This window comes from Salarias fasciatus, chromosome 7 (genome assembly GCF_902148845.1).
Source record: "Salarias fasciatus chromosome 7, fSalaFa1.1, whole genome shotgun sequence".
In the NCBI taxonomy this organism is placed as follows: Eukaryota; Metazoa; Chordata; class Actinopteri; order Blenniiformes; family Blenniidae; genus Salarias; species Salarias fasciatus.
In genome coordinates this window covers 29,833,987-29,859,081 of record NC_043751.1, presented here as the reverse complement: position 1 = coordinate 29,859,081, position 25,095 = coordinate 29,833,987, and the positions used below count along the sequence as shown (strand labels likewise).

The 25,095-nt window shown below is 43.1% G+C and overlaps 1 protein-coding gene across 1 annotated transcript; it reads left to right on the top strand.

Annotated features, from left to right (window-relative positions):
- The first annotated feature begins 5,525 nt into the window (after positions 1 to 5,525).
- LOC115392359 (cyclic nucleotide-gated cation channel beta-1-like) lies at positions 5,526 to 23,588 on the top strand. The gene is made up of 34 exons (XM_030096952.1): positions 5,526 to 5,584; positions 5,707 to 5,832; positions 6,207 to 6,305; positions 6,417 to 6,448; positions 7,004 to 7,097; positions 7,242 to 7,342; positions 7,432 to 7,495; positions 7,916 to 7,991; positions 8,075 to 8,099; positions 9,955 to 10,255; positions 10,405 to 10,554; positions 10,659 to 10,684; positions 13,898 to 14,160; positions 14,264 to 14,654; positions 15,332 to 15,536; positions 15,805 to 15,819; positions 16,894 to 16,929; positions 17,229 to 17,327; positions 17,414 to 17,568; positions 18,198 to 18,419; positions 18,635 to 18,843; positions 19,360 to 19,410; positions 19,560 to 19,646; positions 19,735 to 19,799; positions 20,031 to 20,153; positions 20,253 to 20,394; positions 20,611 to 20,770; positions 20,874 to 20,971; positions 21,068 to 21,151; positions 21,239 to 21,357; positions 21,578 to 21,724; positions 21,839 to 22,037; positions 22,129 to 22,303; positions 23,569 to 23,588. The coding sequence occupies exons 1-34, from the start codon at positions 5,526 to 5,528 to the stop codon at positions 23,586 to 23,588; spliced, it is 4,218 nt and encodes a 1,405-aa protein (XP_029952812.1).
- Positions 23,589 to 25,095: the final 1,507 nt, after the last annotated feature.

Here is a 25,095-nt window from a genome sequence, read left to right as displayed (position 1 = left end):
AGGATGAGTCCTTTCATGTGTTTTTCTGTTGGATCTTCCTTTGTTTCCGTCTTTCTCTCCTTCCTGTTTTCGTCTTCGTCTAAAGCCACTACCAACATGTCACAATCATTAACTGTGGTGTTTCTTTATGCTTTTTTTTTCATGTGAATACCGGGAGAACTTTAAAAAAAAAAACACACGCAAAAAAAAAAAAAAACTAATAGCATGAATGAAAGTTGTTGTTGTTTTTTTACAGTCTCTTTTTTTAGATTTGGTATTATTTGTAGTTTTGTACATTGATTGTTTTTGTGTTAAAACAGCCGTAGATTAATATGACAATGTCAATGCATGCAGGGCATGTTCTGTTAGGCCTGTGCACTCCTGTGTAGAGTACATTAAAGGTTTACAATAAAACTCACAAGTGAAACAAAAACAAATCCGTCAGTTGCAGCGTGTTTTTATGTTCTCAAAAATGTGCGACGGTGTTTCTCCAGATGCTTCTCCGTCACAGAATTCCAGTTACCGTATGATCTGTGATCAGTTCAGACACCTTGTCTTCATCTGTTCATCCAGGTTTGTTGTTTTTGAGCTTTTTATTCCACTAAAGAACCAGGAAGTAGGGAAAAAACGTCTGTCAAACTGCTGTATTTGAAGCAGTTTGAGCCATTGATTTGATTCTACTTTCAGCCACAAGAGGGAATCATTGCCTCAAAAAAATGTGAAATGTGAATCTTATTCAAAATTTAACAACTTCAAATGAAATAATCGTGTAAAATGAAGTGGGTATTGCACACTTCAATCTCTAAAATATTTGTTTATCCTACTTGATGTGCTTTAAAAAAGAAAAACTGTGTCTTTATTAGGTGCAGTGATGTGATGCAAAAGTCAAACACACATATTCACACCAACAGGCCAGGATGTAAAGTCCCAAATGATCCTTGAACCTATGTTTTTTGGGCTGCAGGAGGAAAGTGGAGAAGGGAAGAAAATGCAAACTCCACACAGACGGGCCTCGAACCCACAGAGTTCGGCCAGTGCTAACCACTGCTCCACTGCTTCTCACACAGTGATGATAAACGTGTGTGGTGTGTGTGTGTGTGTGGTGTGTGTGTGTGTGTGTGTGTGTGGGGTTGCAGCCCAAAAAGAGACATCTGACGTAAAACTATTGACTCTAATTTACCTTGAAGTGTGTGCGCGAGTGTGTTTTCTCATGATGTCCAGAGACGACAACGTTTTCACACATCTTCAACTGCAAACCGAATAAAGCACTGAGTGATGTGAAAACGGACAGAAATATGACGATTTGGGCCGTGTCGTGTGTGATTAAGCTGATAATTTATTGCGTTGTGTATGTATTATTCCTGCAGTCATTAGCCCTTTCACAGAGTTGCATGTTCTCCCTGTGGTTTTAAGGACTGCATGTCCGTAATTACAAATCCCCACACAGTTACTTATACTACTCATACTCTTTTCTTTTTTTTTACCACATTTGCATTGCCATAATTTCATTTCCATTTCTCCAACACAATCTCACAAGTGTATTCCTCTAACAGATGGAATTCCTGCTTTCTGTCAGCACTCGTTTCCCAACCAAACGCCATCATGTGCGTCTTATATTAATTGTTTGTGATCGCTGTCTGGCCACAGGTGTGAGACTTAGTTCGGTACCTGTTTGCATGTCACATTTGTTCTTAGAAGTGCACAAAAGGTCTGCTGGTGATTGTCTTTGCCGGGTGTCAGTGAGCGCGAGCGCCTCCCAGCAGGTCTTTGTGTCAGAGGTAATCAGGATGAGCTTCCGTCACAGATCATCCACTGCAGCTTTAACCCCAGCGCCTGCTTTCTCTTTCGTCTTTCCCCCGTTCCGTCCTCCGAGTGTCGCGTTCCTCAGCTCCCTCCTTCCCGTCTCACATCTCTGAATCCGAAGCATTTATCGAATGAATGATTGATCAAAGCATTTTCAGCTCGTTGTTTTTTTGACAGACCTTCCCTTTTTTTCAGACACAACTCCACAGTTTTCATTGTTTTCTTGTGTTTTCCGAAAGGCCCCCCCTCAGCAGATCCCATACAGATGTTCAATTAGGATTGAGGCCAGTGAGGTGCGACCATATTCCAGCCATGGGCCAAGGGTCTGTGCCATCGACCTGTTCGCTCAGATTATCCCGCACTGAGCTGATAATGAGATCTACCCGCTGCCTCCTGCCTCATCAGCACCAGAAATGCTTCTCATTCTTAAATACAACAGCAGACTTTGGGAAAAGTGACTTGATCTGCGCTGCTGTCGTGCCTGGTGAGGAAGAGCGTCTTTTCCCTGAGATAACAGACTCTTCCTACCTGCTCCCGCTCTCTCACCATCTGCTCCTGCAGCTTGTATTCATTTCATTGTATTTGAATTCTGCACAGTTATTCAGTTTCAGCTCCACCGGAAAGTTCACATCCCCTCCCCCCCCCCCCCCCCCCCCCAAAAGGCCCATTCTGTTTCCTGTTTACCAGTTGCTTGGTGAACAGGGTTCACCCTGAATCCTGGTTAATCGCGCTCTGGCACGCTTCCTGGATTTCTCTCCTCCTTAGACCTCTTTCCTCATCTCCAATAATCTCTGTTTCCCTCGCTGCAGGGAGAGTTTGGATCCTCAGCCTCTGGCTTCGACCTCTCCTGCATGAGGAGCATAAAAACCGCAATACAATAACATTAAATCAAATTAAATTAAACTCAATTTGAATTAATATCCTGAACTATCAGCCGGTTATTCCTGTTCAGACTCATCCCTACAGGCCATTTAGGGTCAATCAAAAACAGACTGTGAGAGATGATCCGTGCATGTGAACTTCCCAAGTCCAACTCCAAGCAAGAATATTCCGGCTGTGAAGGGAGTGCAAACCACTACACCACTGTGCCACACAGAGGTTTAGCTTTAGTGTGCTGAACATAAAGTATTATTGATTATAATGTAAAAATGACCTGCTGAGTCATACAGAATATGCAGCACTGTGTTCTTGCAGCCGGATAAAGCTAAAACTTTTTTTTAGTTAGGTTAATTTCTTGAGTGTTTTCCTCTATGTTTATCGTTTTGGAAGCTTTGAAATGAAAAAAAAAAAATTTTTTTTTTTCATGTTTAATAGTTAAAATTGGAATTTCCACTGTATTTTAGGCACAAATGAATTGCTGTACATCTCTGGTGCAGTGAAGCGGGAAGCATCTCACGGGGAAGGAAGTGGGAAGTTTTGGTGAAAGTTAAGAAAAGTGCTCCTGTCCTGTAGATTCACTGTTACCACCAAAACAAAGGTGTCTTTTCAGACTCTAATGTTTAATTCTCCTGACAGAGGTGGCACCCGCACTCCTTACTGGCTTAGAAAAAGCGCTTTCCTACATTCTGCCTCGCTCCCCGGTGTTGGGAACCATCCGCCTGCTGTTGTTTTCCCTGGTGGGAGAACAGTTTGCAGGCTTTAGGGATGGTGTCCAGAGGATGTGTTTCTTTGCCGTTAATCTGCGATTGCTCACGGTCCAGGATTGTGCCTTGACCTTCAGATGCTGCAGGTTAATCCTGTTAGTCGCAGGCAGACGCTGTGGAAATCCCAGCAGATCTGCGCTGGCCGTGCGGCACTCTGGAGCTCGACACCACCGGCATGCAGAACCACCTGTAGACCGCAGGTAAGGAAATGAAACTTTCTTATTCTGTGTGGCGAGAAAATAACTTATTGGACAAGTTTTAAAAGTTTAATTTAGATTAAAAGAAGGTGAAGAGGAACCAGGCATTTTTAACTTGAGTCATTGGTTATCTAAAGCTCTGCTGTATTTGTGAGGAAGGTTTCAGAATAACAATGTTAAAAAGATTCCTCCATCACCAGCATCCTAACATATGAGCCTGAAATCAGCAACGTGCAAAGTGATTTACTTCTTCCTAATATGTGAGGAGCATGATCAGTAGGAAGAGAGGCGGTCGGGACGCTTGTCCTGCTGGCGTCCTTGACTCGGCCGCCGTGGTTACAGGCAGTTGCAGGACGTCTTTGAGACTCGGTGACTCTTTGACCGCTTTCTGAAGAGGATTACATGAACAAGCTGATAAACTGCAGCACAGAATAAGATGCACATCGAAGACTGAGTGAGCCAAGTGGCTCCTCTGCCCGCCCTGAAGGCCTCGATGTGAGCGAAGTCTGCACGGCCTTTTGAATATTTCCTTTCCTGGAAAGATTTCTGTGTGTTCAGCTGAAGTATCTGACTGAACTCCACCGACTGCGAACCCTCCCAGCAAATCAGCTTACGCTCCAGCGCAGGCTGAACAGGGTCAGACCCCGGCCTCCTGCCGTTCTCTCACTTTTGACTTGTTTGTTTGGAGCGCTTGGTCGACTTGACCCCGGTTTGAGCTTCGTCTTTGGGTTAATTGAGTTAAAACTGACAGGTCAAATCTCCTCAGAGCGTTTCTGATGAGAAGTGACAAGACCGTTTCAAAATGAGGGGAAAGTACACAAGAGGAGAAGGAGGGGATTCGGGCTGGAATAAAACAAGCTTCTTATTTAAAAGTGAAAAATAATGCAGGTAAATATGTTTCATCAGGCCTCGTTAGCTGGAGTTTGAGGGCTCTCTGTGTGATGGATGGAGCGGCTGCTGTAATGAGAGGATTTATCATCATTATCATCAGTGAGATCAGCAATGTTTGATGAAGAGCTTTTTAAGAGGTTCACTTGTGTGTGTGTGTGTGTGTGTGTGTGTGTGTGTGTGTGGTTTGTGTGTCAACAGATGTTCAACTGGGTGGTGAAAGTGGTTCCCCAGCCCCCTGAAGCTCTCGGGACAGACGATGTGGAAACAGTCCGGCTGTACGATCAAACACACACTTACACACACACTTAACATTATAACATGTTTGTGTATTCCATTTAATTGCTCTTTCTCTCTCTCTCTCTCTCTCTCCTCATCTCTCTCTCTCTCTCTCTCTCTCTCTCGCTCTCCTCTCTAAATTTACAGGAATGCAGTAAAAAAGAGAGGGTAAGTCTTATCACTGCTTTTCTTATATTTCTACTTTACATGTAGCATAAAGCAGGATACAAGATGGACGTGCACACATGATGAAATAAACCAAGTACAAGCAAACATCTTAAAAAAAAGTCAAGTTTGCTTTTATTCAAGTGCCTCTCCAAAAAATAACCATGCAATGGATTCAAGCTAAAAAAAAAAGTGATTCTCTTTAGAATTTTTTAAAATGAAAACATTCGAAATGTTTTGGTTAATTGCACATAAATTGATATATTTCAAGGCTTTTTTTTTCTTTTACACCTATTTTGAACATTAAAGGTCATGAAAATCAACAGTATTAGTGGGATATTGCATATAATATTAATAAAAAGTTAATATCAGGACTGCTGAGACTCAGAGTTTAGATCCACATTCATTTCGTTTCATTTTTTTGGACATATCACATAACAAACATATCAACAAGAATATGCAAAACCACTTCAATGAAAGCCCAAAAGGAGTAGGCTGAAGCAGAAGCTTATCAGCACATTAGAAGCACATTAGTAGTGTGATTGTTTGTCTGCTTCCACAGGCTGAGTTGATGTGTTTCACAGTGATCAGTCCTCCAGTGAACGGCACAGAGGAGGCTTTAGAGGACGGGTAGGTCTTTCTGTCTTCTTGTCTTTGCGAGGTTTTGTGTGTGTGTGTGTGTGTGTGTGTGTGTGTGTGTGTGTGTGTGTGTGTGTGTGTGTGTTTCTCTGACTGTACTCACTGTTCTGCAGTCAGGGCCAGACTGGCGTTCTGGGCTGGCTGTCCAATGGCTTCGTCAGCGCACTGCCACAGCCTTCAAACTCCCCTCGTCTCAGCAGGGCCAACTCTGACGCCAGGGTGAGTCCGCAGAGCGCTGAGTGGGTGTTTGAGTCAACCCCAACTGGAAATCACAATCAGGAATACGTCAGAAAATGTTGGTGTGTGTATGTTAACTTGGGTTAGGACTCAGATTCCTTCCTTCCTTTCAGAAGTGACAAGAATCTCCATTTTTGAGACTCATCATTTGTTTGCCAAAGACTGAACTGTACTGTTTCCATATTCAGCTTATTGGTAACATAAAGGAGAGATCAAAAACTTCTCATCTGATTTTTGCTTCCCCTGTTTGTTTCTTCTGTCTTTTTGAACCAAACACCAGTCAGGAGAGGCTGGAGAAAGGTACTGTGACCCTATAAATTGCATTTATGACTAATAGAAATGAGAATAGAAGCATTAATGTGTGTTTCCCTTCCAGGTCGGGGGTGGTGGGCTGGGTCGCTCAGGGTCTGACCAAAGTTCTGCCTCAGCCGGATGAGAAGTACAAAGAGGAGCCAACCCTGACGAGCAGACGGAGGTGAGACAGAAGCTCCTGACATCCCCCTCCGACCCCGTTCAGTAGGAACCGTCAACCCCGCGCTGACAGAAACGTCTTCCACCGCTGTAAATCACACTGCTGGCGAATCAGAAATCAGAGCCAGGCGTCCAAACGGCACCAGCGTGAGCCTGCAAATCTGTGAACCGAGTGACGTTTGACTGAAGCAACTTAATGCTCTGCCACAGGCTTAGGGGACTAATCATGTGTGGATTAAGCTTATAGGAGTTTACAGGGGGGGCTTTATCCAGGTTAAAAGCCCTCATCGACTTCACTGCCTTTTAAACACACTCCTCATGATGTAGTCAGGTAAAGTTAAAATTAAAAAAAGGTCCAAATGAGATGTGTTTTTATTACTGGTGACAAGATAAGTAAGTATAAGCGAGGAGCTGTTTGATTCAGCAAACCTGACTTTTGATTTTCCATGATAAATAAGGAAGTCCAATTTCATCTTAATTTTCCTTAAAAAAAACCTTTTTATACATAGTTTTTTATTGTCTTTACTTACATTGCACTGTTTTTCTATTTTTCCAGGTGTATGACGTAGAAACTATGCCAGGTAAATTTGTTTGTTTTGTTGTTGTTGTTTCCTCATTATCATTATTGTTATGGATTCATGTAGAAATGTGAAAATCAAGAAATTGTGTAAAATTCAAGTGTACTTTTGTCTGTTTGTTCAGATTACGATCCTCTTCCGCACATCCCCGTGGTGGAGATGGTGTCAGACGAGGAAACGTCACACATCGAGGATTTGAACCCTAACTTTCCTCCCAAGTGAGTGTGAATGACTTCACATCAACAGCTGCCGACTCGACACAGGCGTAGCGAAATGTTTACATTTAAATCGATATTTCTGTAGTTTCCACTGCGAATGCCTGAAGCGACTGCAGCAATATTCAATGCCTTTCTCTGCTGCAGCATGGTGAACTGGATCAAGCAGATCATCCCTCAGCCTGTGCCCCCGGGCGCCGTACCCATCGAACCGAAGCCCAAGTCCTCCCGCACCTCCCTCGACAAAAGTACGCCGGGCCTGAAATCTACACCGAAGACGAGTTCTGGCTTTGTTTGACTGTCTTCAAACGCTCCTTTATCTCTCTTGGCTCTGCAGTCTTCTCTCCCCCACCTGAATCTCTCAGTGGAATCTCGCTGGACACCGACAGCAAAGCCTCCAGGTGAGTCTGGAGTGGAGGACGCGTCGGAGAGGAGGGACTGAGCGGGCTCGGACGGTTGTGTGATCTGTGGCAAAGGAACGTTTGGTGTTAGCTGAAAGGAGAAGCTACCACAGGAGACTTTATGAATCAGCAGGCAGAAGCTCCTGTGGGCCAGGGGTCCTGACCTCCTTTGTGCAGGTTTGGAGTAAATATACCAAAATCACAAGAGACACGTGAATTTAGAACGGACCTCATAAAATACCCACGGATTTCATTTTAAAGCTTCAAGACCACAAACGGAGCGACACTATTTCATTCATTCATAACTTTGAGACTCTCCCTCATGCTATCTGAACTATTATTCAAAATGATCCAAGGAGCAAAGGAAGACGGATATCTGTGTCAGGAAAGAGAAAAGATAAATGCATTGTGTCTCCACAGTGTGGTCGGCTGGTTTGTGTCCGGACTGGGTTTGAAGATGCCTCAGCCCGCTCTTCCTGCTAAAGAAGAAACTGAGGTTTGCTGCTTCTCATCAGTTTACCTTCAAAACTGATCTCTACCTCTTTACCTGAGTTTTAAGTACGTTTTTCCAATTTTCAGGGTGCGACGGAGGTCCTGCAGAAAGGTGAGTCTGTGCTTTTATTCACAAAGAAAATCCTCTCCTATTTTATTTTCAATCGCAAGTCCAATTCCTCCAGAGTGCCACAGTTTACAGATCAGACAGGTGGATCAATACCGAATAGTGTTCTCTTAAACGTAAAGTTTACCGTGAGATGAAAACGTCTCCTCAAAAACGCTGGATGCTTTTCACTTCATCACACTATGTTCATTTTAATTTGGTGTGCTCTCTGTTGAAGCGCCCTCTTGTTTTTCTCCTCCCATAGTGTTTGAAGAGGTGTTTTGGTGGGACGGTGGGAGCCTAACTCAGTCCCTCTTCTCCTTCTGTTTCAGGGGGGAAGGCGCTGCGAGCCCCTTAAACAGCAGGAGGAGACGACTGGGGGGCGCTCTGACTTCCACACACCTTTAGACAGTTAGACACACTGTGCTGCTCAGCGAGCTGCTCAGAGACGATAGGCAGCTGAGAAATACACGAATATCCAGATATATTCAACTCACCTTACTGTACTCGCTACAGTTCTGAATGAATGTAAAATGGCAGAGCTATAAAGTGTAATGTGTTAGTTTTAGAATAATTAGGCTTGCTTTTGTCCTCTGAATTTGCACATGTTCCTTTTTTTTCCCTCTCATTTTTCTTTTTGAAGTAAAGAAGGAATTGTCATTACAGCCATTTCCAAAATAAAATGAAAAAAAAAAAAAAAACACCAAAAAAACAAAACAAACTGAACAATGAAATACTGAAAACCATATTTTTAAAACATATGTTTGTACCCCAAGACAAATTTTTACAAATAAGACAAATAATAACAAACTGGCAGCTATGATAATTTATTTTTGTGGAATTTAAGTAAAGTTTGTCATTATATCTGTACATACTTGATATATTTTAAAGTAAAGTTTTATTTTCATCTTTTAAGTCTAATTCATAAAAAAAAATTTATTTTGTGCTTAATGAACCGTGACTTCATTTTTTTTGACCTTGTCGTAGCAGGTGAGCTTTTTCCAGCGGTTACAGTCATGGCAGTTTTAGTTCCAGGTCGGATTTGATCCACTTGATCTGTTTCTGTGAAATGTGGCCTGGAGGCGTTCTGTGTTGCTGGACTTGTCTTGAAGCTTCTACGTTTTGTCATGCAGACAGAAATAGAACACTTGTAACGCAAGAATACAGCAGGACTAATAAAGTTTCAGTGTGTGAACTGTTACATATGTTGTTTTTATTATATCCACAGTTACCACTATTGTTCAGCACCCACATGTTCATAACTGTAATTATAACGTAAACAACCATAATGAGGCAGAAACATGCTAATTCAAACTTACAATTCTCCATTCATTCATCTGCTTATTCAAATTCAGTTTTTTTTTAATTAAGAAATGAACAAAAATGGAGCGAGAACATGCAAACTCCAAACAGAAAGAAACCCCAAGCCTAACCTCTGCTTGAACCGGGTACCTTCTTCCCATGAAGCAAGAATGCTAATTTCTACACCGATTTGTAGTCCTGCATACAATTATTCCTCAACTTCATTTCAAATCAGCTTGTCTTTATTAAAGAGGCAGGACTGCTTCATTTTTCCAAATTAACTGCAGAAAACAATGAAAGCTGAAAACTTAATGCTTCAGCTTGGCTGATTTGAGCAAACTCTTTTATTATTTTTATCTATCTCAATGTGTTTTGATTAAATTGTACAAAATTTTGCTTTCTAAGTTCAGTTTTATTTGTTTGTTAACAGCAAACTTACACTGCCTCTTATTTTTAACATTTATTTGTGTATTTATTGACAAATTCCCACTGCATATCTTCATCCACCACATTGTTCTAACCTATCACAGACAAACTGATCCTCATCTCAAATTTGTAGCCTCAGACAAACTGAAGCCTGACATGGTCCTGGAAGATGTGGAGTCGGACAACGAGGGCCAGCCGAGATGTGAGGATCGTCCCAAAGCTACAGTATCGTCCATGAGTCAGGTTTCTGCAGCGGAGCAGCAGCTGCAGCAGTCCAGCAACATCCAGCCTCAGGGTGCTGGCGAGCCGCTGCAGTCAGACGTGACAAAAACATCTCAGGAAGATGCAGAGACCCAGACAGGCCGCTGGACGCCGTTCATTGAAACCATCAAGAGGGAAGCTGAAGGTGTGGCTTTAGCCACAATGGAGGAACGGTAAGAACCCTAAAGAGTAAAATGACATCGTACTTCAAATCAAAGATGAAGAACAAGATATCAGTGACGAAAAACGTCAGATCGTGATCATTTCCATCAGCGCACAAGCACACAAGTGCTAAAATCTCATCTCTACCATCCCCCTTCAGTCTGCTGCAGGAGAGGTTCGAGATGGCGCGAATGGCTGAAGAGGTGGCCAGGCACACGGCTGAGATGGCCATCAGACAAATGACCAGTGAGGGGCAGTCCATCAAACTCTCACTGGGGAGTCAAGAGCCGCTGGAGGAGCTAGACGAAGAGTAAGACCTGTGCTTGATTAGAAAAGTTTGTCTGGCAGTTTTATATTCTGGCAGTCAGAGTCGACATGTGAACAGATGTGACTGTGTGTATTCGCTGTGATCAGGCTGCCAGAGCCACAGGAAGAGATCAGTGAGGACGAGCCGTGTGAAGTCACACAGTAAGAATGCAAATGGGCGAGCTATTGGTGTTTGACCTCTTAGATCATCCACTTAGCCTTTCATTTAGCAAATAGTATAATCCTCTTGTGCTGTGACTAGATGAGCATATTAATGTTAAACCTTACAAACTGTCCTGATCCATTACTACTGACACCAGAGCTAAAAAAAAAAGGGGCTTGTGGTTGTTAGATGCATCTGACAAAAATTACTTAATTCTTGGGCAGCTTAATCTCACACATTGTCACTGATGACAACAGGATCTTGAAGTGCTCATAAACACAACTGTCAGCAAGTGAAATATGTCATTCAGTGGTTTGGAGCAATGGTAATTCTATTGAAAAGGGTATTAATACCACAGAAATAAAGATTTTAATGCAGGTAGCAAAAACCTAAACCAAATAATCTCCACAAGCTCTGAAATAGCTTGTTTTTCAAAAATTTCTTACAAACGTGTATGTATTTATTGAAGAAGTATGAAATTGTGTTTACTCAAAAGCAGTAATCAACTAGCTTATTATACCTAACCTCACTTTGACAATAAACAGTACAGAGATAGCTTTAAAATCTCTGGCTTGAAAGACTGATAGAAATAACACATCATCTCAATAAAAATAAAATGAAGTAATAGCTCGATTGAATGTTTTACTGTATGGATTAAAAAATACGTTTTTTTTTCAGTTTTAAATATTCCAGCTTCAACAAAATTACTTTTTTTTTTTTTTTTTTTTTTTTTACAATTTTTACAAGCAGCATTTTATTAATATGTTAGTTGAAACGAGTCTTTACTAACTACACGCCTCTCTGACGTTCACCTGCACGTTCACGAGTCTTTCTCACCTGGTAACCTTCCTAGTTCCGGGTCCATGAACGCCTCGTGAGTTCCGCCGTGTGGCGCACAGCCGCACTGTCACGCGCCCGTCAGCTGTTCCCGATTCCCGCGGGTTCTCGTTATCTGATGTGTACCGCGCGCCGCCCCAGCATCACAGCACCGTGTCCTAGCAACCCCCGCGGATCTGTCGCCCTGGTAACGGCGAGCACCTGCCGCCGCTGCTGCCTTCAGGGAACATAATGGACGGAGATGTACTAACACAACATTTTCCACCTTGTTTTTCTAAAATGTCTAAAATCACTTGACCCCATTTTGGCGTTTTAAACACGCGCCCGCGTGTTTTTTTCTTCCTCGTGAACGTTTTGTATCGAGACTGTCACGGATAATTGTACTTGTCGACAACAATTATCGGGAAAAGTGAGTATTGTGCCATGACCTCGTGTTTATACGTGGTGTTTTGGTAATTGACTAGCATGCGGTTGTAAATATAACAGAAAGCCTTATTAATATTTTTGAACAGTTTCCGGATGAACTCTTTCCTGCTACAGGTGGTCACCGAGTCACCGTTTGTGCTAAAAGCAGAGAGAAAATAAGCTAATACCCTGTTTAGTTTGTGTTTTCACAATGCTTTGAAAATGTTTAGAGGTTTTTCTAGATTTGTTTTTCACCAAAACATTAAAAATATTAAGTTTAGAGAACACCTATTACAAAAAACATGACGAAATTCATTGTCATTTAAATTCTATGTAGTGTTACAAAGCGTCATATGCAAGTTAAAAAACTCATTTAGTAGAAAAAAAATAACTTCAATTGTAAAATTATTTTAGTCATCTATAGGTGTTTATTTTCACGATTCTATTCTTAATTGCACTCTTTTTTCTACATCTGTGAGTATTTTGTCGTGTTTTTGAGAACTTTAAAACTAAATATTAAAACAAAATGATATTAAATTATGTATTAGTGTCATATCTCTCAGCCTCTCAATACAAAATAAATATGCATGTTTTTATGTTTTGATTGTAATGAGTGTTACAATCTAAAGTGAATTCTGTTTCATGGTATGTTTGAAAGGTTCCCTTGTACCAACATGTCCACCCCTTTTTGTACTTGAACACTTTGAATTCAACAAACTCCCTTTTAAGCTGTTTGCCATATGATCAGTGAGAAACGCCTGAGTCCTCTCCCCCTGCCAGATTATTCTTCTGTTTTATTATACTGTTTAATTGTCCACAGAAAGGAAGAGATCCTTGTTCAGGAAGAACAGAAAGCAGAGGCGGAGGAACTAGGTGAAGAACTTTTTATCTCATTCGTCATGTTTCAAGCCAGTTACATTCTGGATGGTGTTGTCAAGTGTTCAATATGAACTGTAAACATTATAAAATATGTGTTTTGAAATGAACATACAGAGCCAAAGGAGGAAGAAGAACCACAGCAGGCTTCACCTTCTCCACCTCCAGATCCTGAACCAGTGAAACCCTCTGAGCCAGAGCCTGAACCAGAACCTGAACCAGAACCTGAACCAGAACCTGAGGCCAAGGATCAAGAAGTTGGTACAGAAGCTGAGCCTGTAACCAAGCAGCCACAGAAAGCAGAAGACGGTCAAGTTTCCAAGACTGACAAGGCGACTGAAAAAGTAATTTCAATGATTTGTTCATTTAATGTACAAATAAATGTTCCCCAGATATCTTTCAAATGATATGACTTTATTAAGGTCTGCTATTGACTGAAGCACCTTCAGCATCCTGACTTTATTTTTGTCCTGTCTCTTTTTTGCCCTTTTTACCATTGAATACAGTTGAATCCCAAAAGCTCAAAATGTTGGGAGTTACTTTTTTTTACCTGAGACAGGACAGAAATACGCACAAGACTTTAATCTCATCAAGATAGAAATGTTGCTTTGTCAGAGGGTATCCCACCACTTCCCTGTCATTCATATACGCTGTATTTTCATAGGAGGAGGACTCTCTTGGGGACGGATGTGGTGGTGGTATGTACTTTTCAATTAATTGGAAAGTATTTTAGTGATTCTCTGGATTGTATTTGTTGAAATGTTCTTGTACATCCACTGTTCGGGCTGAACTCTTAAGGTGTTTTACTGGATAATGCCTCATCTTCCTTGACATTCGTCTTACTTCTACTGTATTTGAGTACATCTCAGAAAACGGCTGCAGACAGGAGTAGACAGTCCATCATGTCACCCAGCGACATTAGACATGATAATCATGTGACCTTCCATCTCAATGAAAGCCTAAATTGTTGTTCTGACTAACTGCACTGCTGTTTCCTTGTCAGTAGTGTCCAAGTCCGCCCTCGCTTGCCTGACGTGCATCTGCTTATCCACATGTTTCCTTCTAGCTCCAGCCAGCTGCGATGCATTTAAAAGCTGCCTGATGCGCATTCCTCACACTTCCGAGTGCTTCGGCAACATCAACGCGTTCTTCAAAGAGAACGGCATCTCTCCTCCCAAAATCCCTAAGCTCCCCACCCGACTCTCCGACGTGACCAAGTACTTACCTTCCCTACCTCCGGAGTTACGCCAAGAATTCTCCCAGATCAGACTCACGCAGGTCCCCCGAAACATCGCGCAGACTCTGACTGAGCTTCTGCCTAAAAACTCGGTGGGCTCAGTCGCTCCAAACCTGGCCAGTCTTTCCCAGAGCTTTTCGAACATCCCACAGAAGCTCGCTCAGTTCCCAAGCCGAACGCAGCAGTACTTTCTGAACGTCCGGGACCGTCTCAACAGCCTTATGCCTCAAGATGCCTAAGAAACAACAACAGCAGCAACATCAACAACAGCAAAAACACAAGCAACACAAGATTCGCCAAGATGTAGAACTCAGCCGGTTAGGGCAACCCTCCCCTCTTCCTCCTCCTCCTCCTCCTCCTCCTCATCCTCAGCTGCGATCTCGCTCCCCGTCCCCATCCCTCTCCCCGTCCTCCCCTCACTGCAGCCCTCTTGACCTGCCCAACGTGCCATCCTATTCACGCCTGCCACCCATCGTCAGCCCTCCGTCTAAGCAGCTTAGCTCCCTGTCCCGGAAGCTTTCTGGCCTCTCTAACCCGGCGTTCTTCATCGAAGATGACTCAGACGTGTCAGCTGTAAGACCTGCAGGTGAAGTTGCATTGGTAGAAAGTGACTGTCTTCCATTGTGTTGTTCCTCGCACTCACCTGAACTCAGTGACGAGTGAAATGTGTCATCAAAAAGTAAATAAACTCCAGAAGTGACTAAAACAGCTTTTGAAAGTATTCAAAAATTTTTTAAAAAAATGGCACATTTACTGACATTGCTTTCAGAGTTGTGTGCATGCTGTTTTGACAAAAAAAATGATCTGTGTTGTGATTGTGGATGTTAACACTTGTGTCGTCTCCCTTTTTGTCATCTCTCAAGTCAGGCGATTTGAAAAGCTTTATCAGCAGCCCCAGTTTGCCAGGATTTAGAAGGGGAACTTCTTTTTATTGGGAAAAATGCTTCTTGCCTGTAGGCCTCAGAACTTTGACGGTGTGAATCTGCGAACAAGTGTTCAGAGCAGCACCACACTGACAGCTGACAATTTGCATTAAAGGAGAAAGACCGGCGTGTGCCAGTGTATCATGGTGCAGATTAACCAGATTGAATGGCTCACCAGATGAGTAAGCTAGTCCATCGCCGTCAGTGGACTCTTATGCATGGCCTAGTTCAGGCTGGATCCGCTTGCATTAGTCAGTCTGTTCTGTCCTGTCCTGTCCTGTCCTGTCTGTCCTCTCCTGTCCTCTCTCAAGGAGCATATTGTGTGTGTCACCCTCCACAGAGAGCTCCAGCCTCAGCCTCCGTCCAGCCGTCAACGTTGAAGATGTGGACTCTGGCCATGAGAGAAAAGGAGAAAGGGCCGGGGGGACGGGGGGAGGAGGAGGGACAGGGGAGGACCAGAGCAATGTCAACCAAATCCTCAACCCACAAGACCCCAAGCTTACAACCCTCACTGTCCCCGTGACCCCGTCAGGAGGGCGCCAGAGGTAAACCATAGCTGCATTTACATTCAATTATATAAATTATATAAAATATCATGAAAATATGACATCATTTGATGGAACACCGAACAAACATTCATGAGAATTGTGCTCTGTAACACTGTATGTAACACAACAGGAATTCACTTTACACAAAACACCAATACAATGTTTACACTGTGTGCAGTGTGATATAAAAGATAAGAAATTCAAACATGGATCTAGACTGAAATAATTCTAATCTTCTTCCCTCCCTGCTGCTGTACCTCTACAGTAAAGGAGATAAAGAGTAAGAAAACTACACATAATGTTCCAGTTGTTTTTGCCTCTGGTTGTTGTGCTTCTCATTCTCTTTAAACAGTAACCAGTTCCACCAGTGAAACTTTAAACACATCTTTGTATAGTGTACTTTCATTCATTTCACAATACAAAAATGGAAAGTAGCATCGCTGCGATTCTATTCTATTTTATTCTATTTTATTTTTTTCAAGTGAAGCATTTTGATCCAAACGGAGATCAAACTGAATCTCTGTTGGTGAGACCACATCTGATTCTTTTAGTTTGTTATTTCTGTTGAGGGGAACGTCTCCTGTGTGTTATCAGGTTGAATTTTATCAGTAAAGCTGTTCTTTTGGAACAAAACGCTTCACTGCTCCTTCTTATGTGTCGTTTGATATTTGATATACCGCCCTCTACTGTCTGTCTTCTATCTGTGCAGTATTTCCTCTCAGGATGTCTTTCAGTGTTCTGGCTAAACCACTTGTATCAAAGTCAGTTCCTTTACAGTAGTGTTCATCAAAATATAGGAGCAGCATCAGTAAAAGTCTGGGAGACAGAGAGCTCCCTTTTCCAGTATGTTTTTTTTTTTTTTTAAATTTGGTTTTCTTTAAATTTTTAAAAAGAAACCACGATTAAAAAAAATGTGTAAAACTATTAACACACCTTTTTTCAAAACTGACATTATTATGTCATTATTAAATACAAAGTTAACCCAAATGAGGTCAATCTAACAGGCTCACAAAGTGTGGTTTTCCTCACAGGTTGTTTGTGCAGAACAGAGTTTGTGGTTTAAATGCGGTGGGAGTGACACTGCTGGGAAGGACACTGAGAGCTTCCTGTTTTGTGTTTGTGGTGCTGTCCTCTGGTGAAGTGTGATGGTGCTGTTCTCGTCTGTTTGGCTTTTTGCTTTTGGCTACTGTATGGTCGTCGTCCCAATGTAGCAAAAGTCAATAAAGAAATGCATGACAAAGCTGCAGGTGCGTTGTGTTTGTGAGTGTGCTGCAGGCGATTGATCACTTCTCTGTCATGTGTTACCGTGGCACCAACACAAACCCCTTTTTTCTGCTCTGATCATTTACGACAGTGGTGGAAGGAATCGTAGGACTGTCTGGATGAAGATGTAAGAAAATGAACCCTCATTGTGGTCCATCTACTTTCACACCATTCATGAATCCATCAGTTTTCCCCGTTTGAAGTGGGAAGTCCGGTCTCAGTATTTCATTCAGTCACCATTAACAGTTTTTCCTCATCTGCAATCACAGTCGTAAATCCATCTCAAGCCTCCCATGTAGTTTTTGTTTGTCAACCATACGCCATTTTTTATGACGACATTTGTCAACACCTCCCCAAGACGCCCAGTGAATCCGCATCCGATTAAATAGCCAGTGAACCGGTGCTGTCGCTGTCTCCACCTAACAGTAGGAGGCTGCATTCCCAGAGTGAAGAAGATGACGATGAAGCAAGCATACCTGTGAGGGCCTGGCCCAGTCAGTCCAGCCTGCACAGCTCAGACGACATGTGAGTGCCACGACCTAGCACACAGTGAGTCCAGTGGATATGGACGAACGCCGAAAACAAACAGCTTCACATTCAACTTCTCCCAGTCTGAAGGAACGCCCTGCGTCTTCGGCCAGTCAGACCAGCACCGTGGTCAACGAGCGACTCCAGGAGCTCGTCCGCATGTTCAAAGAACGAACCGAGAAGGCCAAGGAGAAACTTATCGATCCAGACAGCTCAGACGAAGACAGCGTCGTCCCCTGTGAGTGCCCAGCTCCTCTTATCTACCCTGTATTGAGTCAACAGGTCAGAACGGGGAGGAACTGCTTGTGCAGGTGGAAGGAAAGTGTCAAAGTTCGTTTTAATTCCAGGTTAAAAGGCTCAGCTTCGCCCAGCCGAGTCACCTGCCATTTAACCCAAACAGCAGACGGATCCAAGCACACTAAAATCTTAGTAACCTGAAAATGTCGTGTAACAGTCACAGAGAGGTGAGTGGACGGAGTGACTGCTGTTATCCCTGAAGATGTCCCAACAGTGTCCCTTTCTCCACCCCTGGTCCACTGCTCTAGTCATGCAAAAGCCTCCGAATATGAAATTATTTTGAATGCAAGCTTTATAGATGAGCCAGCTTTTGCACTTTTCTATTTTCCACATTTGGTTCTGCGGTTTCAATCTATGACCAAAATTAGAGCCGAATCTTTTTTTGGTGAGAAAGTGGGAAATAAAAGTTCATTTGCAACGGTAGTTCCTGAAGAAAGAGGTTGGGAATGGCTGCTCTAGAGTGTAGACCACACCTCCAGACCCTAGAGTGACCCTGCCTTGACCTTGTAGCAGGTCCATCTCCCTTAATGGATGAATCGACCATCTGACTGGCCCGGCTCTGTTTCCCAGCTCCTCCTCAGGCTCCGGCTCCTCAGCCTGATCCCGGCCCTCCCCCACCGGGCGAGGACAGGAAGGACGAGTGTCCAGGTCCATCCGGAATGGACGCCGATGGAGCGGCGGCGAGTGAGGCGGAGGAGGAGCCGTCGAGCCGCTGCTGCAAGGTGAAAGCTCCACGGTGGATGCGAGCCTGTTTGAACTTCCGCTTCCCAGCCAGCATCGACCCGTTTACCAGTGAGAACCCGGCCGAATGTTCTGCTTCCTTCAGTTCTCTGCTGTGCAGCTTCTTTTTGATTCTGAAATGGGAACCTAACAACTATACCTATTTTTTCTGAGTCAGGAAACATTTCATGTCAGCATGTTGTTGTTTAGTTATCGTTCCCAAATACAGTAAACCAAATGTAGATTTAAATTTCTTCTGCGGTTCGGTTTCTCCTCTCTCCCGTCAGACCTGATGTACGTGCTGTGGATGTTCCTGGTGTCTCTGGCCTGGAACTGGAACGTGTGGTTCATCCCTGTGCGCTGGGCCTTTCCCTACCAAACTCCTGATAATATCTACTACTGGCTGTTGACTGACTATCTGTGTGACCTGATCTACATCCTGGACATCACCATTTTTCAGCCGCGCCTCCAGTTTGTGCGTGGAGGGGACATCGTGGTGAGCAAAACCACAGCGACATGCAATAACTGATGATTATTGGTGTTTTCTTTTATGCAAATGCAACATATTTGTGTCAAAATATGGACAAAAACAGATAATGAAACAGTGTAGATTGAAAGAAGATTACTTATAAATACTTCTTGAGGCAAGCAAACATAATAAAACACTGAAGTTATTCAAGTGGTGCAGTTAGAAAAAAGGAACAGACACAATGGAGAAGGGGGATATCTGAAATAAAACTTTCAATGGTGCAAACAAAATAAAAAGCTCATAGAAAAAAATACTATTTTGTGGCTTCAAATTTATATTCTGTGGTCATAAAACATTATTTTCTGGCCATAGTTTAAAGATTAATTTCAGATGTTATGTCTGGAGCTTTGTAGGAATAAAAAGGGAGGCAGTGCTTTTATTTTGGTGGAGTTTGCTGTCTTGACAGCCATGCATTTTAATCTGAGAGGAAGTGTTTGCTCTGCCAGTGTCATTGTTCATGAATGAGTTTTGTTTTTGTTACAGTGTGACAAAGAAGACATGAGAAAGAATTACATGAAAACCAAGCGCTTCAAGGTAAACAGTTAAGAAAGCAACGATCATCTCCTGCTTCTCTGTTCACTCTGTCAAACAGCACAATGTCCTCTTCTTCTTCTTCTTCTTCTTCTTCTTCTTCTTCTTCTTCTTCTTCTTCTTCTTCTTCTTCTTCTTCTCCTCCTCCTCAGTTTGATGTGGCCAGTCTCGTTCCTCTGGAGCTCTTCTACTTTAAAACCGGCATCAACCCGCTGCTCCGTTTACCCAGGCTGCTGAAGGTGACGATCCTGCTGCAATGTGCAAATTATATTTGTCCCCCTGACAAACTCAAATACACATTTTTGTCCTGTAACCAATCCTCTGCAGATCAACTCCTTTTTTGAGTTCAACGAGCGTCTCGAGGCCATTTTGACCAAAGCCTACATCTACAGGTCAGTCGCAGACTGTCACTGCTGCTGAAGGCTGCTGCTCAGCTGTTTGGTGAAGGGAGCTACAGGTGTTGCTGTTCTGAAGCCATTCAGAAGCTCCCTGTACACAGGATTGTATTTAATGACGAAGCGTCTCGTCTGCCGTCTCTCTGCTGTGTAATGCGGCACAGTTGAGTCGAACAGCTGCTTTCCAAGCTCCCGCTCTGACACCGTGACGTGTTTTCTGTTTCTCAGGGTGATCCGAACCACCACCTACCTCCTGTACTGCCTGCACTGTAACGCCTGTCTCTACTACTGGGCCTCCGCCTTCACAGGACTGGGATCCACCAAGTGGGTCTACAACGGCGAGGGCAACAGGTTGGTGGGAAACAGAGCAGAGACGTGCAGCTCTTATTTTGAAGGGATTGGTTTTGTAATGCGTTCTTGTTGTTCTTGTCTTTCTTCTTCTCTCCTCAGCTATATCCGCTGCTACTACTTCGCAGTGAAGACTCTGATCACCATCGGAGGTCTTCCTGACCCCACCACCCTGTTCGAGATCGTCTTTCAGCTCATCAACTACTTTGTAGGAGTCTTTGCTTTCTCGATCATGATCGGGCAGGTAAGTAGAGAACAAAACAGGCATGCATGTGCTTTCCAAGTGTGTAGTCATCATTAAATGCACAATAAACAACTTAGAAGTCCATAAAAAAAGGTTTTCATACTGACTCTAGACTCATTGGGTTAATTACATCTTTTGAAAACTACATCTTTCCATATTTAAAAGAAGAACTACAGTAAAAAGGAGATACTGTCTAATTGTGACATTTGTCTGTAGATGCGTGACGTTGTGGGTGCAGCCACAGCCGGTCAGACTTACTACCGCTCATGCATGGACAACACTATTAAATACATGTCCTCCTACCGCATCCCGAAGGACGTCCAGAACCGAGTCAAAACGTGGTACAACTACACCTGGCAGTCACAAGGCATGCTGGGTAAGAAGCCCGGCCCACCTGCTTGCTCACACTGCTCTTTTAATCCTACTGCATGCATGCAGGCTTTCCACTCCTGCTCTAAACTTCCCGGTTTGCTCTTCAGACGAGCAGGAGCTGCTGACTCAGCTGCCTGATAAAATGCGTCTGGACATCGCGATCGACGTCAACTACTCCATCGTGAGCAAAGTCCCTCTGTTTCAGGTAGAAAACACCTTTACATGGTATGGATGTCGAAGCTTTTGTGTTTGCACAGTTCAGTGTGTCACGGGGTTTTTTTTCGGTTTCCCTTCTGAACAGGGCTGTGACAGACAGATGATCTTCGACATGCTGAAAAGCCTCCGCTCTGTAGTTTACCTGCCAGGAGATTATGTCTGCAAGAAGGTACATTTGCCTTTCAGGGTTTATCCTGCTGCTGGTTGTTCGTCCTGCGCTCCTCACTGTTTGCTTGCGGGTTTCCGTCTCGCTCAGGGCGAGGTTGGCCGGGAGATGTACATCATTAAGGCAGGAGAGGTGCAGGTGGTCGGCGGGCCGGATGGGAGGACGGTGTTCGTCACGCTGCGAGCGGGGTCTGTCTTTGGAGAGATCAGGTGAGGAGGTGGTGTGGAAAAGCAACAAACAAACAAAAGAACAAGCTAAATACTTCCATTTGTTTCAGGTACCAATCACAATTCTTAAAAAAGTTTTAAAAAAATCTGAAAAACTTACTACACTGGACTACAGGCATGTGGGGTAAACACTTTCTGATAGATTCATGAAACGTCACGTGACTTTGAGTCCTCTAAATCCTCCAGTTTCTTTCACTGACAGCTTGCTTGCAGTCGGAGGAGGAAACAGGCGTACGGCCAATGTGGTTGCTCACGGCTTTGCCAACCTGTTCATCCTGGACAAAAAAGACCTGAATGAGATCCTGGTCCACTACCCCGAGTCCAAGAAACTGCTGCGCAAGAAAGCCAGGTCAGTGCCTCTGTTTGAAGCTGGTGGCAGTTTGCTCTGAACATGAGTTCAGTGTTTCCTCGCTGCGTTTATTGAGCTCCGTGATCTTTATTCTGATCGTGTCTCCATCAACAGAAAGATGCTGAATAAGGGAAAGAAGCCTGAGCCTAAAGAAGAGGCGAAGGAGGCCCCTCAGGGGCCCGTGGCCCCGGCCAGGACGGAAACTCCAAAACTGTTGAGGGCAGCGCTGGAGATGACCGAGAAATCCTCCGGACTGAAAGGAGCTCTGGCTAAAGTCAAAGAGAAAACCAACAAGTCCAATATCTCCCTGCAGGTAAACACAACCACAACCACAGCAGTCTGGAGAACCAACAGGTGGCGCTATACAGCAGGGAAACTCCTCTCCTCTCCTCTCTCCTCCTCAGCCATCCATCTCCTCCTCCCTGCCTCCTCCCTCTCCCTCCTCCAGCTGTGGACCAGAAAGAGACGCCGACTCGCCGTCGGCCACGTCCGCCGGCTCTGCCACGTTTCGCTCGGCTTCTCGTTGCCGCCTCTCTTCAATGCCTCGGTCTGCGTTACAGGACACAGTCGAAAAGGACAGTGACAGTGAAGAAGAGGAGGATGATGAAGGGAGAGGGAAAAAGAAGAAGTTGTGATCGTCCTCTACGCTCAGGAGATATGGTTATAAAGACATAAAAGAAAGGGGGAATGTGAAACAAACTGAAGCTTTGAGAACTGCGCTATTAGGGCTGTTGTTCCTTACTGGTGTGGAATGGTTAAATGAGTAATAATGAATCGAAGAAGTGCTACAATACAATTGTTTTTCTTTTATTTTGAAGGGTACACCTTGACTTTCTCAATACACAGTTCCTGTTTGTGGGCTTACCTTCACCCCTCGTCACAGCTGGCCAGCAGAGCCAGTTTTCCCCCGGAGCCTGCTGGAAGGACTGGAGCTCTGCCAACCGTCCGGTCGACACTGAGCTGACTTTACTCTGTGAAGTCAGGTCAGTGCCAGACGTCGTTTTTCACCCCCAACAGAACCCCAGCTGAGCTCCTCTCTCCAACAAACTCTAAAGAACACGTTGTTGCTGTTGTTTTTGTTGCTGGATCTTCACAGATTCTTTTGTAAACTTGAAAACACAACATGCCTTATATTTTTAACATTTATGTGTGTGTGAGTAGCAATGGATGTTTTTACTTGGTTAGTTTGTAATAAAAAGACAGATCTAATGTTGAAGCGGTAAAATCAGGATCATCCGTACTTTCATAGAGAAAAAGGTCTCAGCATCATCTAACCTGTACTTACATACTAAGACATATTAGATGTGTACTCTCAAAACAGTCAATATATTGTTTAAAGCATAGCCGCCAAGTATTTATCGTTGATTTCCATATTTTTTTATAAGCTTTTTTCTTTTATACAATAATTTTCATAGATTTTCCTACTAATGTAAACTCATTGAGGTATTTGTAGTGTCATGAGGTGTACAGGCATGCTAGGAACCCAAATTTGTTTATTTCTGCTAATGTAATAACATGTGAATAATCCTTTTGTATATATATCCTGTATGTATTTATTATCACAGCCTCAGAAGACTGAGCTTATAAACCAGCTAAACATACTGCCAGATCTGTAGAGACAAACTGTTTCTTTGTTTTCTGTACTCATGGAGATGAATTGTTATGTCAATTTTGATTAAATAAATCACTGTTTTCAGGAGAGTTTTTTTTTCTTGTAACCTTTATATTCATGACCTAAATTTACAGAACAAAAGCAGAACACACAACAAACTCAGAACCACAAACAGCAAACTTTAAGAGGAAGCAACCTGCTTCTGTTCCTGTTCCACATTCTGTGGTTCCAGCTGTTCACAGCAGCCAGTGATGTTTGGCGCTCGTGCCAGTTTTCAGCAGCCCGTTGCGGTTTTACCCTGCTTCTGTTTGACCTCATTGTGAAGGAAGATACGGCACTTTGAACTCCACCACCTGCTTTAGTCCTGACTCCTGATGAACGGTTCAAGTTAATCAATCAAAAGACCTTATTGGGCCCAAATTACACAAAAATGATCAAAGAAAAGACAAAATGCAAAATTTGCTCTAGAGACTCATTCCGGTCTAGGAAGGTTGTTTTTTTTTCTAATGATTTTGATCCCAGTATTTCACTTACAAAAACTGTGTGATGATGTTTCTAATGGGAAAGTTGCAGGTGGAAAATTTCTCATTTCATGTTGGATGAAATATGTCTGAACACAGTCAAACCCGCAAGGAAAGTGAAGTTTAGAGCGCTCCCAGAGTCACCTTTTTTTATTTAAAAAAGTGCTTCAACCAACAAGTCATTCTTAGCGATAAAGGCTTGTCAACAGCAAGTGTAAAGCTTCATAAAAACGATCATCGATTCTTAGATATGCCAACATTAAAAAAAATATATGTGCATTAAATCTGGATAAGGATAGATGTAGAGTGAAAATGAGTTGCACCTTGCTTCCACCTTGACTCATATGAGAGCAAAATTTTCCAAATGCCCTTTTACAAAATGTCAGGAATTCCTTTTACAGGTAAAAAGAGCTGACATTTAGTCCACATTTCTGATAGCATCGACAAAACTTGAAGCCCCCTAAGACTGCAAAATCAGGTCAGGAATTTCCCAAATGTGCCCCCCGAGTTGTTTGCTGCCTGCTACTTCTGTTCCATGTCAAAAAAATGAAGCACTGCAAGAATGCATCATGAGGTTTGCTGTCTTCAAGAAAATAATAAATCCTTCCTCTATACCTTGCTTCATCCATCCATCCTCTACGTTGTTTTACAATCCTAGCCATTGATGAAAGCAACGTAGATCCTGGACAGGTTTCCAGTCCCTCACAGACCACAGAGAAACATCTTCACATTCACATATTTCTGATGTTTCTGGACTGGAGAAAAACCAATACACACGGTAAATGTGCAAACCCTGCACATAAAGGCCTGACCAGGACTCAAACCTGCAGCAAACCAAGTACATCTCAGATTTACTTGCAGATGAAACATTCAAACCCCTGAAGTCCACAGAAAGAGGTTTAGTAAATGTTCCCAGAGTCAGAAACAAACAAGCTGAAGCTTCCCCTGCTCCTCATTTGTGGAGCAAACTTCCTGAACACCTGACACCCTCTGACACACTCTCTTAAATTAGGCCTTGAAACAGTAAACAATAGATTTTTCCAGATTACTTATCTTAATAAAACTTTTACATTATGTCTTCTCCTTTTGTCTTGTTTGAATGTATTTCTTTTATTTTCTTGTAAAGCACTGTGAAATGGTTCACGTGTCCTAAATAAATCACATGATAGTTACTCATCTCCTGTCTGTTTGTAGGCCAGTGTCTTTGAGTTGGAGGGAAACTTTCAGAATTACATCAG